Raw genomic sequence first — 13344 nt, forward strand, 5'->3', positions numbered from 1 at the left:
CAGTGTTTTACATTAAATTAAGAAATGGATGTTTAAATTCAATGTCCAAGTATAGTCTTTCCAAGACTGAGGCTGAAATATTAACCAGACTTTAGAACCCTAACTGCTGTGTGAAGTCTTCTGTGGCTTTCCCACACTGAAGGAGAGTCCTCCGTCTTAATGTGTGTTAAAAGGCACAGGGCTGTTTGCCTAAATGCTGTTGAAACTGGCCTCCGGGTCACAGCATGAACACCGGTATCAGGTGGTAACAGCCCCAAGGGACAGCTGCCACTTCCGCCCAGCAACAGCAGCCAAGCCTGCTGGGAAGAAAGGGTTGCAACCTTTAGAGAGACAAAGGGATGCTTTTGGGAAATGAAGAGTTCCTGCTCACAGACAAATAGGTCTTGAAAGTCACACGCTCTGATATGGGCCCGTCTGAGCAGGAAAAGGAGGACTTCTTATTTGTCAGGAGGTCTGCTTGAAAAGAAAAGAAAAAAAAAGGACCCACTAAAATATTGCTTACTTCCTAGAGGGAAGGACATATTCTTGGATTGAATTCCAGAGGATGTCGGTCTCAACAAGGATGTCAGAACTAACTCTGCCTTATTATGGGACTATTTGTTTGCCAAGAACCAAGAGTCACTCAAATCAGTTTAAGTAAAAGAAGGTTGATTTTATTTTTTAAGGATTTTATTTATTTATTTGACAGAGACAGCCAGCGAGAGAGGGAACACAAGCAGGGGGAGTGGGAGAGGAAGAAGCAGGCTCCCAGCAGAGGAGCCCAATGTGGGGCTCGATCCCGGAACACCTGGATCAGGCCTTGAGCCAAAGGCAGTCGCTTAACGACTGCGCTACCCAGGCGCCCCAAGGAGGTTGCTTTTAAAGACACAGTAGTAGTTGTACTTCCTTCTCTGTGGTCATTTGTCAGCGCTGTAATGAGCAAGGTAGTTGTACTCACACGTTAGGTGTACGACGTACGCAAAATTATTTTGGTAGCTCTTTGTGCATGGAAGGAACTTTTAAAGTTTTGGAGTCTCCAAACTGAATGAAGACAAACATTTATTTAAAGATTTAATTTTTAAGTAATCTCTACACCCAACGTGCGGCTCAAACTCACAACCCTGAGATCAAGAGTCGCATGCTCTTCCAACTGAGCCCACCAGGCGCCCCCAGACAAACTTTAAAATGCTGACCACTTTGCCATGGCTATCAGGAAGCCTAGAAATTGAGTATTCACTTGCCAACTCAGGACCCCGGGGGCCTGAGCACTTGAAGTCATCCACCAATTTTTCCTCTCTTTCTTTTGTTTAAAAATATGTTTGGAGTTTCATGTTTTAATTCTGTAAATCATCTTAAAGCCTTTTTAGAAGAGAAGTTTCACTTAAAAAAAAAAAAAAAAACTAAAGAAAAAAAAAAACAACTTCCTTGCATGGAAGTTGATGTCCTGTGGTATAAACCTACCAATCATCGAAGTGCTCGGCCCCAGTTCAGGCAGAGCCCCACCGTGAGCCCAGACCCTGCTGTCAGAGCCTGTTGGGCTCCTAGGCTATCATCTCAGGTGTATGCAAATAGACCGAGTTCCCGGATGAGTTCACACCCTAGGGCTCATGCCATGCTTAACTTTCTCCTTCAGTTCTGGCACCTTGGTTCTGGGAGTTACATAAAAGATTGCATTGGAACCACCTCCACATTTCCAGAGACTTTTTTTCCTTCCTTGTTGAAAGCCAATTGGAAGATTCCGGGTTTTTGTTTTTTTGTTGTTGTTCTAAGCATGCCTCCGAATTTACTTTAGGAATGATTTGTTTCCTTGTTTGCAAAAGTAGGTGCTAAAACTCATCCATGTTTGGTGAACTGAAAATCAAGGTAGGCTTTTTGGAAAGTTCATTAACAATATTTAAAAACAAAGTACACGTCCAATTGTCTTGGAGTATGACCTGTAGATACACTTCCACCTGTACTGAAGATACATTGTGAAACGATTTTTACTGCACGTTTTGTTTGGCATAGCAAGCTGTGGAAACAGCCTAACTGTTCATCAACCCGGGGACTAAATAATGTATTATGGTTCATCCATAAAATGGAATGCTATGGAGCCAATAAAGAGACTAGGAGGGTCATAATGTTCTGAAATGAAGCAACACATCATTAAATGAAGGAAAGCAAACAATAAAGGAATGTGTCTAGTATGCTTCATGTTTGTGGGGAAATAAAAAATATATATGCTTGAGTATGCATAGGTAAATTTCAAAAGGAAAAACAATAAATTGTTCAAAGATGTTGAATATTGTACAAAGAACTGGAGCAAAAAATAGGCTTATTTTCAATGTCTACCCTTTTGTTCTGTTTGAAATTTTTATATGTGTACCTTTTTCACCAGTAATAAACCGACAGATAAATGGCTTGGCTTGCACAAACCATACACATATGAACAAAGAATCTAGAGTTAGATGGGACTGAAAGCCTAGCTCTGTCATTTACCGGGGACCTTGGAATGCTCCGTAAAGTCTCTGTAAGTTACTTGTCGTGACTACCTCATTAGTGTGGGTTACTAGAAGATTAAGTTATGAACTGCATATGAAACAATATAGCCAGGACACAAGGCTCTTTCCCAGTAAACGTAAATGTGTAATAATAATGGTGATGATGATGATAATGAGAATGAACCTTTGCGGGCTTGCTATCTGCAAGGCACCATATTAAGAGCTTTACATTGAATCCTTAGAACAACCTTAGGAGGTAAGTACTATTTTCATCCTAATTGTACAGGTGGGAAAACTGAGGTACAGAGAGGTTAGGTAACTTGCCCCAAAAGACACAGCTTGTCAGTGGTAGAGCTGGGATTCAAACACAGGTGGTCTGTGTGAGCTCACCTGAGCTCTTTCTCACTTGCAGAATGGCCCTGTCTCTGCTGGACAGACAGGCCCACTCATGGCACAATTCTGAAGGGATCAGAGAGTTAGTCTAGTTTCTAAGAGAAATGCTGGAAATATGTGTAAGCCTATGGCAATACTTTCCTGTCCAAACCCACGTCAGAATATTACAATCAAAATGTCACATGGGTCTTTCCCGTGGAGGGTGTGGGGACTTTCCCTCTGCCCTATTTCCTCCCAGCTGGATCCTCTCTGCTTGTGAATCCGGAATCACTGACAGAAATGCTGCTCGGAAAGTATTACTTTGGGCTGAAGCCAACAGGGATTGTGGGGTGTGGAGGGGCTGAGAGACCTGTCTTTTCTGTATTTATTATCTAGTAAATTTATTTTTTAAAATATTTTATTTATTTATTTATTTGACAGAGAAAGAGCACACAAGCAGGGGGAGCAGCAGGCAGAGGGAGAAGCAGACTCCCTGCTGAACAGAGAGCCCCACATGGGGCTCGATCCCAGGACCCTGGGATCATGACCTGAGCTGAAGGCAGACACTTAAACTACTGAGCCACCTAGGTGCCCTAATAAAGAAATTTAAAATACTAAGAGCCATGGGGGGCCTTGCTCTCTTTCGTGAAGTGACAGCATTGTCAGAATAGCTTCTCTCAGGATGATATACCAAGGTTCTCAGGGTAGTCAAGACTTCATACTTTCCTCAAGTAAGCATTTCCTTAATATTTAACCCAAGTTCTCTCAGTTGAATATTTAACTCAATTCTAATGTGCTGCCTTTGCTGGAAGAATAGCTAGTCCTTGGCCTTCTCTTAACCTATCTTAAAATGAAGTGCCCTTGAGAACAGCTAACTACATGATGAATTCAGCCACTGACAGATCCTGAGGAATCTAACGTTGAGACGTCTTAGGCTCGCATGGTTAGGGTGTTTTACTTTCTTTCTTTGTCTCCAGAATTACTCAGAATTATCTGAATAATTATTCCTCACTTCGCCACTATTTACAAAGCTCTTAACGCTCACTCACACTCAGTTAATAGAAAAAAAAGCCCAGTTTCCCGTGCCACCATCTCTTCGCTCTTCTAATTTTCCGAACTATCGATCACTTTTTTCCTTTCTCTGTAAGATTTCATTTTGAAGAATCTGCTAGTCAAGGGACCCTTGGGATACCAGTCAAAGCTGGACAGAAAGACACCACCAGCTCTTTTGAAAGGATCATCCGTCAATCATTTCAGACTCATTGTCTTTCTTGACTAATGTAAGAAACAACTCAGGAGCCCTTGAGTTGCTCTTTTATGCTTGTCAAGCTCAACATTGGATGTATCAGGTTCACCAAGATCTCCCAGGTACTGCTCTGGCCAGAGGCCAGGCTGTAGAGGAGAAAATCTCTTTCTTCATTGAGCGTGCTGGGGAGAGGGGAGGCTCTTGATCAACGTGTTACATTAAATCAAACTGGAAAGGAATCTAAGAGAAAATTATTTAACCTATCTCCTGTTTACCTTTGTTTAAGTTCTGTCTTTGAGGTCTGCTTCTTCTCATACGTCAGAATTACAGACAGACATTGTATTGGCCAAGGTTGCAAAGTACGGTAGGGCTTATTCTAGAAAGGAAACGATGTGACAAAGCTGGTATTTTTAAAAATGCAATATACGGGGGTGTCTGGCTGGCTCAGTTGGACTCTTTACCCTGGGGTTGTAAGTTTGAGCCCCACGTTGGGTGTAGAGATTACTAAAAAAATTAAAAAATAAAAAAAAATAAGTTTACAAAAGTAAACAAACATTTTCATAGCAAGAGGTTATTCCCTAGGACCACAGATCCTTTCAAATGGGCCCTCTTTTAAAGTTAGTAAAATGTTTGTATTTTAATCTGGAGAGATGTTTCCTCCAATACACTTTATGGGACCATCCGTATAATATTATCTAACTCCCCAGATGTTTCTCCTCATTTTTCCTAGTAGATATTGCTGGCAGGCATTGGACTTGAAAGCCCTAGGAAGAGGGAAGGCTCATCAAATGAGAACTATGTCTGCAAACCTCAGAAGGCTGGTTCTGCAGGAGTGTTTTCTATTTGCAGAGCATTGACCCTCAGAAAGAGCGAAAGCACCAGGATTTATGACTACAAAACCTGTAACTGTTGTATATCGCCTTCCTTAGTGTCGATAGGGAGAATGCATTTTCCTCCTTGTAACAGAAAACTATGACTGTTTGCTTCCCTTTATCTCTTTCCAAAGTGAAAAGATGAATTTTTCTACAGAAAAATCTCTTTATTGTGATCTCTATAGAAGCTCCCCATGACAATGATTTACGTATCAAGTAATCTGGAAGGAGGAAATTAGCGTCTACTTCTCCCAGACGGAAGACTCGAAGTGCGAAGAGGAAGAATGGCAATCTTCAAACGTACTAATGAAAACATTGGGTGCAATGAATAGCGAGTTGAATCGGCTACATGACAGAGCCTGACTTTTGATGTTTATCAGAGGGCTTTCCGGCTTTCAACCATTTTCTATAAATTCAGGCTTGTACTCATTTACATAGAAACATAATGAAGTAATCCATTGGCAGGCTAAACGGAGACCCAGGAATCAGGAATCATCTGTACTGGGGTTTCACATTCCTGTGATTGTCTGGTGATGCCTCCCTAAGCCAACAGTAAGCCCAGAGGGAAGCATGTGGACCAGGAAGCAGCACACTATTTCCTCTCTCTGCTTTAGGGGAGATAATGAGTGACTTACAGAGGAATTTAAGATCTCATCTGTAAACTCACAGTAAATGAGTTGGGACCCAAAGAGGGTTTTCAGGCACGGTCATCAGTTTCTGTTTGCAAAAGGAGCTGATCTGATCTTGGTTTAGCAGCTGAAAGTCAAACAGCCTATTGAGCAAACCTCAGGTACATTTCAGACCCTTTCATATCACTGGCATTTGAGAATGAACACATTCAGACGCTGTGATTTTTTAACATGCCATTTATTTAAACCAAATCAATTTGTATTTTCCACCATCCAAGGCGTGGCTTTCAAAGATATTTAAAAAAATTTCATGTTTAGAGCAAACAATTTTGTTCAATGTCTATAAAAAACAAAATTACATTTTTGGAGGGAGTGGACCGTGTTACATGGGAAGTTGAAATTTGCTTCACTGAAATTCAAAGTTTTACATGCAAAAACAAACTCGTTTTGTTTTAGGATTGCCAAAATGTTTAAGAAGCCCTGGTGAAATATAAGAATTAATTTGGCAAAAGGCAAGAAGTATAATCGTGGTTCACACTACGTGAATTATCAGTGCATGAACTCAGGCAAGTAATGAGATCTTTGCAGTTTCACAGAGATTGAGCCACTTGATCGATCCTCTTTTGAAACAGTTTCAAAAGTACATCGTGTTATTTTGGAAACTGGCAAAGGTCTTGCTTTTGTACAAAAATCAGAAAAAGTGGTTTATCTGCTTAATTTCCATGTTTGTTGCATATCCATGTGTGGCTTTGCCCAAGAACTTGGCGGGGAAGAACTACTGTGGACACAAGTTTCAGAGTTTGGCCCTTTCAGAGATGTGTAAGCCCACTTCATAAAACATTCTAATTTACCTTTTTGGGTGTAAATCTGTATTTTTGTGTATAAAGTAAGGTTTATGAATATGACCAAGATGAAAACCAGAGGAAATGGACAGTGGCAAATAATTATCAATTTTAAATGTGGAAAGTAGGACAGAGACCCCACCGAAGAGGAAGCTCAACAGAGGCTTAGATTTTGGACTCAAATCTGTCACTTAATAGTTGCGTCCCACTGGGCAACTCACTAAGCCTCAGTGAGGATAGTTTTTCATTACTTCAGGGATGCAATAAAAACCACAAAGCATTGTTCTGATCTTCCAAGGGTAGGAGCTGTGTAGGAAACAAAATGGATGAAATGTCTGAGAAGAGATCCAAGTGGGTAAGACACGCAGATTTTCACATGTTTGAGAGGCTAATAACTTCTTTCATGAAATATACAGCTCCCCAACCTGAAACTTTCATAGGCATGTGATCATCACAGTAAAAGGCCTTTTGGTTTTCAGTGTTTTAACAGGTCTACCCATCTGCTCAACCGTGGCTAGCGTATGTGTTGTCACAATGAAAGTTAGAATGATATGTTTCTTAATGGCTTAATTATTCCCTCCAAAGACAATTATATTTTGGAAGAAGCAGGGCTTTGTAGTGAAAACACACAGACCTGAAAGCAGTGCATTATTATTTTATTAATTTCTTCTTTTTACATTATGGGAAACATTCATCTATTTACAATTTTTTTTTTTGTCCACACACAATCTAGGTAAAGAAGCCTATGAAATTCCACTTCATAAAGCCATAAAAATGTTCCCCACCCCTCCATCTGAAGGCTTTCAAATGAATCTTTTTTTCCAAACCAAAATAATTTTTAAAAATTACATCGGGAATTCAGATATGCTAGTGATTTACATTCCAGTTATTTAAAATATGCATCTAGACATGTTTTAAAAAAGAAATGGTAAATTCACAAGGATAAGGCTTAAATTAAAGTGGTAATGCACAGTAAAACATTAAGGAAACATCTATAAATAACAGAAATATATTACAAATAAATTAGTTCTATTTACCATTTCAAATATTAAAAATCTTTAATCCATTTCTTCATCTCTCTTTACAAAAAGGTTATGTGAATTGTATGGAAACATCTGCAAAAAATATAATAAATACTTAATTTCTTTGAACGTTTTTTGATGCGGGAGACAAACTTCTTTTGTAATTCCCCCCCTCCCCAAGAAAATGCCCAAACAGCTTTATACCAAAGTTAAACAAAATAAGTAATTTTTCAGGGTACATACATTTTCCATTATGAACTAAAAAACATTTCTACAAATACATCAAAAAGAACAATGTAACAAAGGTTATGCTCATGGATGTCAGCTTAAGGGGGCAAGTGGTTAACAAGCAGCTTTATGTGGGGTCATGTTTTAAGATCAATAATTAGCTTTTTATAAAGTGTTTGTACAATTTGTGTTTTTAAGGAAGGCAAAGGTCATGATGCCTGTAGGCATTCAGCTAAAAGATTTAAAATTCTTACCAAAAATAGCTTATGAATATACAAATACCATTCACATAGACAAGATAAATAGACCTTCTCTTGTCTCTCTTTAAAATATCCTGGGCTAAACCAGTTTCCAAAGAAAATACTGTAGGATGATCTTGAATCATATTAGAAATCTATTTCTTAATCCCAATCTCATCTCTACCTCAGGGCATGGAGCTGTAGTTGGGAACATGGGTCTTCCAGTGGATGTCGCTTCCTTTACGTTAATCTATGAGTTCCAAGTCATTCTCGGGATTGAATGTGACTATAGGCTACCCAAGGCGGCAGTTGGCCTTACTTGATGCAAACTTTGTGTGACCTTCCATTGTTGCTACAAAGCAAAGAAAAGGTATATTCTTTTTAACACACACAAGCGAACACTTGAAGTTCGAAATCTCTGTAAGCGCCAATCGTGCAAAGCACTCAAGGTGCTTTGTTCACTCCAGTTAAAAGTTGGTTGGTTGGTTTTTAAATAAGTTAGTAGCCCTTTTCTTGTAAACCACAGCAGTAAACATTTGTGCCCTGTTTATAAAGATAGCTCAAAGCATCAATGGCTCTGAGAGGTAGCGAATTCCCTAGTGGTTTTAGAATATGTCCGTGAAAATAGTTGTTGCCAGAACCCATCACCTCTCTTAATTTCATAAATAAAATTAAATTAGCACCTGGCTACGAGAGTGTACTTTTTAAAAGAGCTCTGGTGCAAGCTTCTTTGATGTGTGTTTTTAGTCCGTCATTTTTTCGATGGTAATTTCTAATGCTTTGGGGTGGGAGCTGGACATAAAATGCCAGTGATACTTTAAGATCACCACATCCTAAATGTTTAAACTGCTACGAGTAAGGGCATTTAAAGAGAACTTCAGCTAGATGCACAGTGCACACTGCCTAAAAACGCAAATCCACATTCTCCGCCAAAAGCCTGGGTTTCTTTCAGTGCTCGTGGATCATGACTTTTCCCCCTTCCTCGTGGTTGCTGAACCTTTCAGGTCAAATTTCTTCTCTCACCACCTGCGACCTCAAGATGAGGGGCAGCTCTTTGGAATGAGGCTGCTATCCACTTGGGTAGAAGATTGATTTTTCTCGGTTGGACGTAGGACACAGTCCTTATGCTGGGGTGTGATAGGGCTCTGGGTAGTAGTGAGAGAAGACCAAAGGAGAAAACATGTCTGCGTTACAAACTACTGGGTCACAACAGATGGATGTGTAGCGTTCAAAGGGATGATGGGAAAATCCAGACTTCTCTCTGACAACACCCTAGCTGCCATTTACAGCACTTCTTAAGCAGATGTGTACTTATATATGGGTAATTAGGGAGGCCCCCCCCAGGATGGACACTAACAAATTAAGAGGACCAACACTTTCCCCTTTAAAGACCCCCACCACAACAACAATATAATACACATAGTACAATAAAAGTTGATAAAACATTTCAGGTCTAAATTTTCTTAATAATAGGACGAAAAAAAAAATCCCCCTTATGTATTATATCTGAAACTATCAGTGCTTCCTTGCCTTTCTTCATTTTATTGCCTTTCAGAATAGATTAATTTCCCTGAAAGATCGAATTTACAATCTTCTGCTGATTGAAACATTTGAAGCAGTGATTGATGGAATAACAGTGAGGCAGTTTGTGCAGCTGTGAGTGAAGCAGCTACCCCCAGCACCTGCAGATTTCGCTTCTCCCTTCCCCACTACGTATCCAGGTCCCCCACCCCCAGCCCAGCTTGGTCCCCTCTTGGATTGTCACTCATCGATTCCGGTGAGATGGCGTGATTTCTGAGGTTGGAAATAAAGTGCTCCCTCTGCTTTACAAAATAATAACCGTTTCGGGGAAATAAAGGGAATCGGAGCCCCAGTTTCTTTCACGTGGAAGACGGTTAAGTCCCAAAGGGTCACCCGGTGATACTGGATTTCTGAAATACCCTATGATTTTATATTGCTGAGCTCTAGGGACAGACTAGCTCGGGAGAACTGAGGACGGTGGGCGACCTACAGGGGCCATGTCTACACAGGTGGGTTCGGTTCTGCCAAGAAAAGAAAGGGCCGGCTCTCCGGATGAGGCAGGGTGACGCGTCAGTACGGGGCGGGGGGCGCAGCTCGGTGGAGAACGTGGGCAAACCGGGCCGGGCGGCGGGGGCTACTGGGGGACGGCTCCTGCAAGACCGACAACTACACCGCGACAGTGGAAGTCACTGAGCTCCGGGACAGAGCGGCTCGGAGGGCGGGCAGGGGGCGGGGGGGCGACGGAGCGCGGAGGCGGCGCGGCGGGGCGCTCAGAGCCGGGTCTGCGCCTCGGGGATGTAGATCTCGATGCTCTCGGCGCTCTCGGTGGCCGAGTTCTGGCGGACGGACGCGGCGCGCTTGGCGGCCATCAGGCGCTTGCGGGCCTCCTGGCGCTGCGAGCTCTCCAGCGAGCGCTCCCGGATCAGCGGCGCGGGGCCCTTCGCCGGCTTCTTTGGCACTGGAGGAGGGGCCCTTCTCTCCTGATCAAAGCAGAAGGTTCAGGACATTACACAGCTTCTCAGGACAAGCTTGGGAAAAACTGGGATAGGTCAGCAGTTAGAACACGCACACTTTTTTTTTAAACCTAAGGGTGGTTAGTTCTGATCTGCATACTGTAAATATATATATATTTCTTTATTATTCTGGCTTGGGTATTCAAAAGTTGCAGGGGGAAAAAAAAAAAAGGAATACCGGTAAACTTAAGGCCAAGGGTAGGCTGAATTGCAGAACTAGTCTCTCCAAGGGAAGGATGTGGGTATTTAAAATGCCCCCTGCTGAAAGGCTGCGGCTCCCAGCACACTTAGTGTGGTTCTCTCTGGAGGCTCCAGACTCTTCCGGGTGCCAGACATGGGCTAGGTGGCAGCGGCAGCTCCGGGAACTCTGCGTCCCCTCTAAGGAGGCGAGGCAACGGGTGCAAGCTCGGCTCAGAGTTTAAAAACATCCCCGCCCTCTCCCGGGGCCCACCCAAACCTAAATGGCCAAAGAAGAGATGGTAAGACTGTGTTTCTTTAGCTTTCTTGATGCCAAAGTGAGTTATTATACCCGTTTGCACATCACACACAAACACACAGCGATATACTTTCCGGGGTCACCCTGGAGAAGGGACACTGAGAGTTCCTCTACTGGGGGTGGGGGTGGGAGGGGCAGGAGGGCTGGAATCAGTTCCAAGATAGCTTCTAAGACATCCCGCTGGGATGTCACTCCTTAGAGGCCTCGGGTGGCTGTGGTGACCCAGACAGCAATTCCAATCACAGGGACGGACACTGTGCTGTGAAAATTTAACGCAGGACTGAAAGAAGATCCCCTCAGCATCAGCAAGCTATGAAACGGCTGGATATTTTTAAACGCCACTGCAAAAACAAAAGCCATTCAACACTTGGGTTGCAGGGGAAAAAGGCAGTGGGAAGGAAGCAAATGTAAACCACGAAGGAATTTTTAAGGTTGGTGAGCTTTCAGACTCCGAAGAGGTCCGCGTGAATCTGTTGTGTTCATTTTGAGTGAAATACCTTCAGTTCTCATGACACAACTGTGAGAGTTATCTTAAAATAGGGATTCTATGATTCCCCACGGGGCACTCTTTGTGCCTTAACTCTTCCACACTCATCGCTGCAAATCCCTCCTCGCGTGCCTGGGTGAAGCGCCTGGACAAATTTACTATGTTGGAGTTGCCCGCAGGCTGTTTAAAGTGGAGTCTGAATGAGGAACCCAGAGTGCAAACAATATTTGGCCAACTCTGATTGTGCTCCTTCGTTTCTTCCCCTCAAGTTCATGGGGTGCTGAAAAGCTCTGGTCATAGACAAAGTGTATAAAAATTTAGAAATCCAGTTCACTAATGACTCACTGTGTAAATGTCAACAGGGTACATACGTCAATTCTTAGCATCACAATTTTTGGATATTTTAAATCTTCATTGTTGGGTAACTTGGTGATATTTTGTAAAGCAAGAATATTGGAAACTTTTTAGTCACATCGTCCTTTACTTGTACTTAAAAAAAAACCAGTAATATTTGAAAAAAATCAATGAATGAGAAATGAGACGGATCAGCTCTAGAAACTAAATTACCAGTATGTATGTACATCTGTAGCATTTTCTTAAAATAAGAACAGTTGAAATGCTCATTTAGTAGACAGTTTTAAACACAGATTAAAGAAAACTAGATTGAGTGCGGATGTCTGGCTTCCCAAGTATGAGGCCACACGTATATCAATGGTACTTTCATGCTTAACACTAAAACCCCCAGGTTGATGGTGATAGCATTGGAGATGAGGGACAATGACAATAACCCTCCTGTCAATTATGCATCGGCCCTGCGGACTGGATTTCTCCTGGGAGTCTACTGACCCTATGAACCCGGACACTATGATGGAGAGCCGCAGAATGGACTGGATTGCCGTTAGCTCTCTGATAGGTAAGGAGATCTGAAAAGGGCCTCCAGCACTTCATGGGAATAGCCAAGCCTACTTTTTTACAAGTTCGGTCTCTGGAACTGTTTGACCTCAGGCCATAGGAAAGCAAAGGGTTAAAAAAGTCGAGCAGGACAGGCCAGCCTAGGGAGGTGGATATTGGATACCTGTGTGAGCCTGGTGGAACCACCATAATCAGATGTGAAAATTGCAGTTTACTCATTAAAGTAAAAGAATTTGAGTCTTTATTTCTAGACTGTTGAATGAGGAACCCAGAGAGCAATAGTCCCCAAGGCAAATCAACCCACAGTAAAACTCTTAAAAAAAAAAATCCCAACATTTATGATTACTGTGAAACTTTATGGTGTATATTTTTAAACTTGAACAACAGTGGTTTCTTTATTACTATATTTATGAAATGATTATCAAAGTCGGTTAGTTTTCAGGGCTTCCTATTTCTCTCGAAAACACATCCTAGGGGTGTAAGGAAGTTGAACTCTTGCTCTAATCATGCACTGAAGATGTCATTTATTTTAGTTTAAAAAGCAAAATGGAGGCATTTCCTTCCAGTGACTAAAATGGTTTAACTTAAAGTTTAATTAACAAAAAAGCCACATTCCCATTTTCCAATTCACAAAGACAGGTTTTTCTTTAGAAATATGCCTGAGACATATTACAGATAATATCCCAAATGGTTACTATGTAAACATTGTCATTACAATGAGATTAATATGATATCAGCTCCATTTCTCGTTGTAAACAGCAAGACTGAATGCCGAAGCCTATTTAGACTGTCCAGTGTTTGTGCAGGTTTTTAAATGAACCATACAAAATCTACATTGTTCTACCTTCTTGTCAAGAGGATCCATCTGTTTCCAATTATTGGCCTTTAACTGATGAAGTTCATCAAATTTCATACTAATATTTTCTATGGACAACTGCAGCATGTCCCAGAACCCCGCCAAGTCCTGGGAGGTGGGCCTCGGATGAGCATTGGGATTCTGTACAAG

General features: G+C 41.8%; 1 protein-coding gene across 11 annotated transcripts in view; it reads right to left on the reverse strand.

Moving 5' to 3' along the window:
* Positions 1-10156: 10156 nt before the first annotated feature.
* DLGAP1 (DLG associated protein 1) overlaps positions 10157-13344 on the reverse strand; it is an 843835-nt gene continuing 840647 nt past the window's right edge. For 8 of the 11 annotated variants that reach the window (XM_026496025.3, XM_057313266.1, XM_057313260.1 and 5 more), the window contains 2 exons: positions 13183-13335; positions 10157-10410 (listed from right to left, as the gene is read on the reverse strand). In XM_026496025.3, the coding sequence (XP_026351810.3) occupies positions 10201-10410; positions 13183-13335 (363 nt within the window). In that variant the 3' untranslated portion in view covers positions 10157-10200. Of the gene's footprint in view, positions 10411-11887; positions 13336-13344 lie in introns of those variants that run through there. The other 3 variants (XM_057313269.1, XM_057313267.1, XM_057313268.1) reach the window with 1 other exon arrangement.

The sequence above is a fragment of the Ursus arctos genome, unplaced genomic scaffold (assembly GCF_023065955.2).
Source record: "Ursus arctos isolate Adak ecotype North America unplaced genomic scaffold, UrsArc2.0 scaffold_17, whole genome shotgun sequence".
Taxonomy (NCBI): Eukaryota; Metazoa; Chordata; class Mammalia; order Carnivora; family Ursidae; genus Ursus; species Ursus arctos.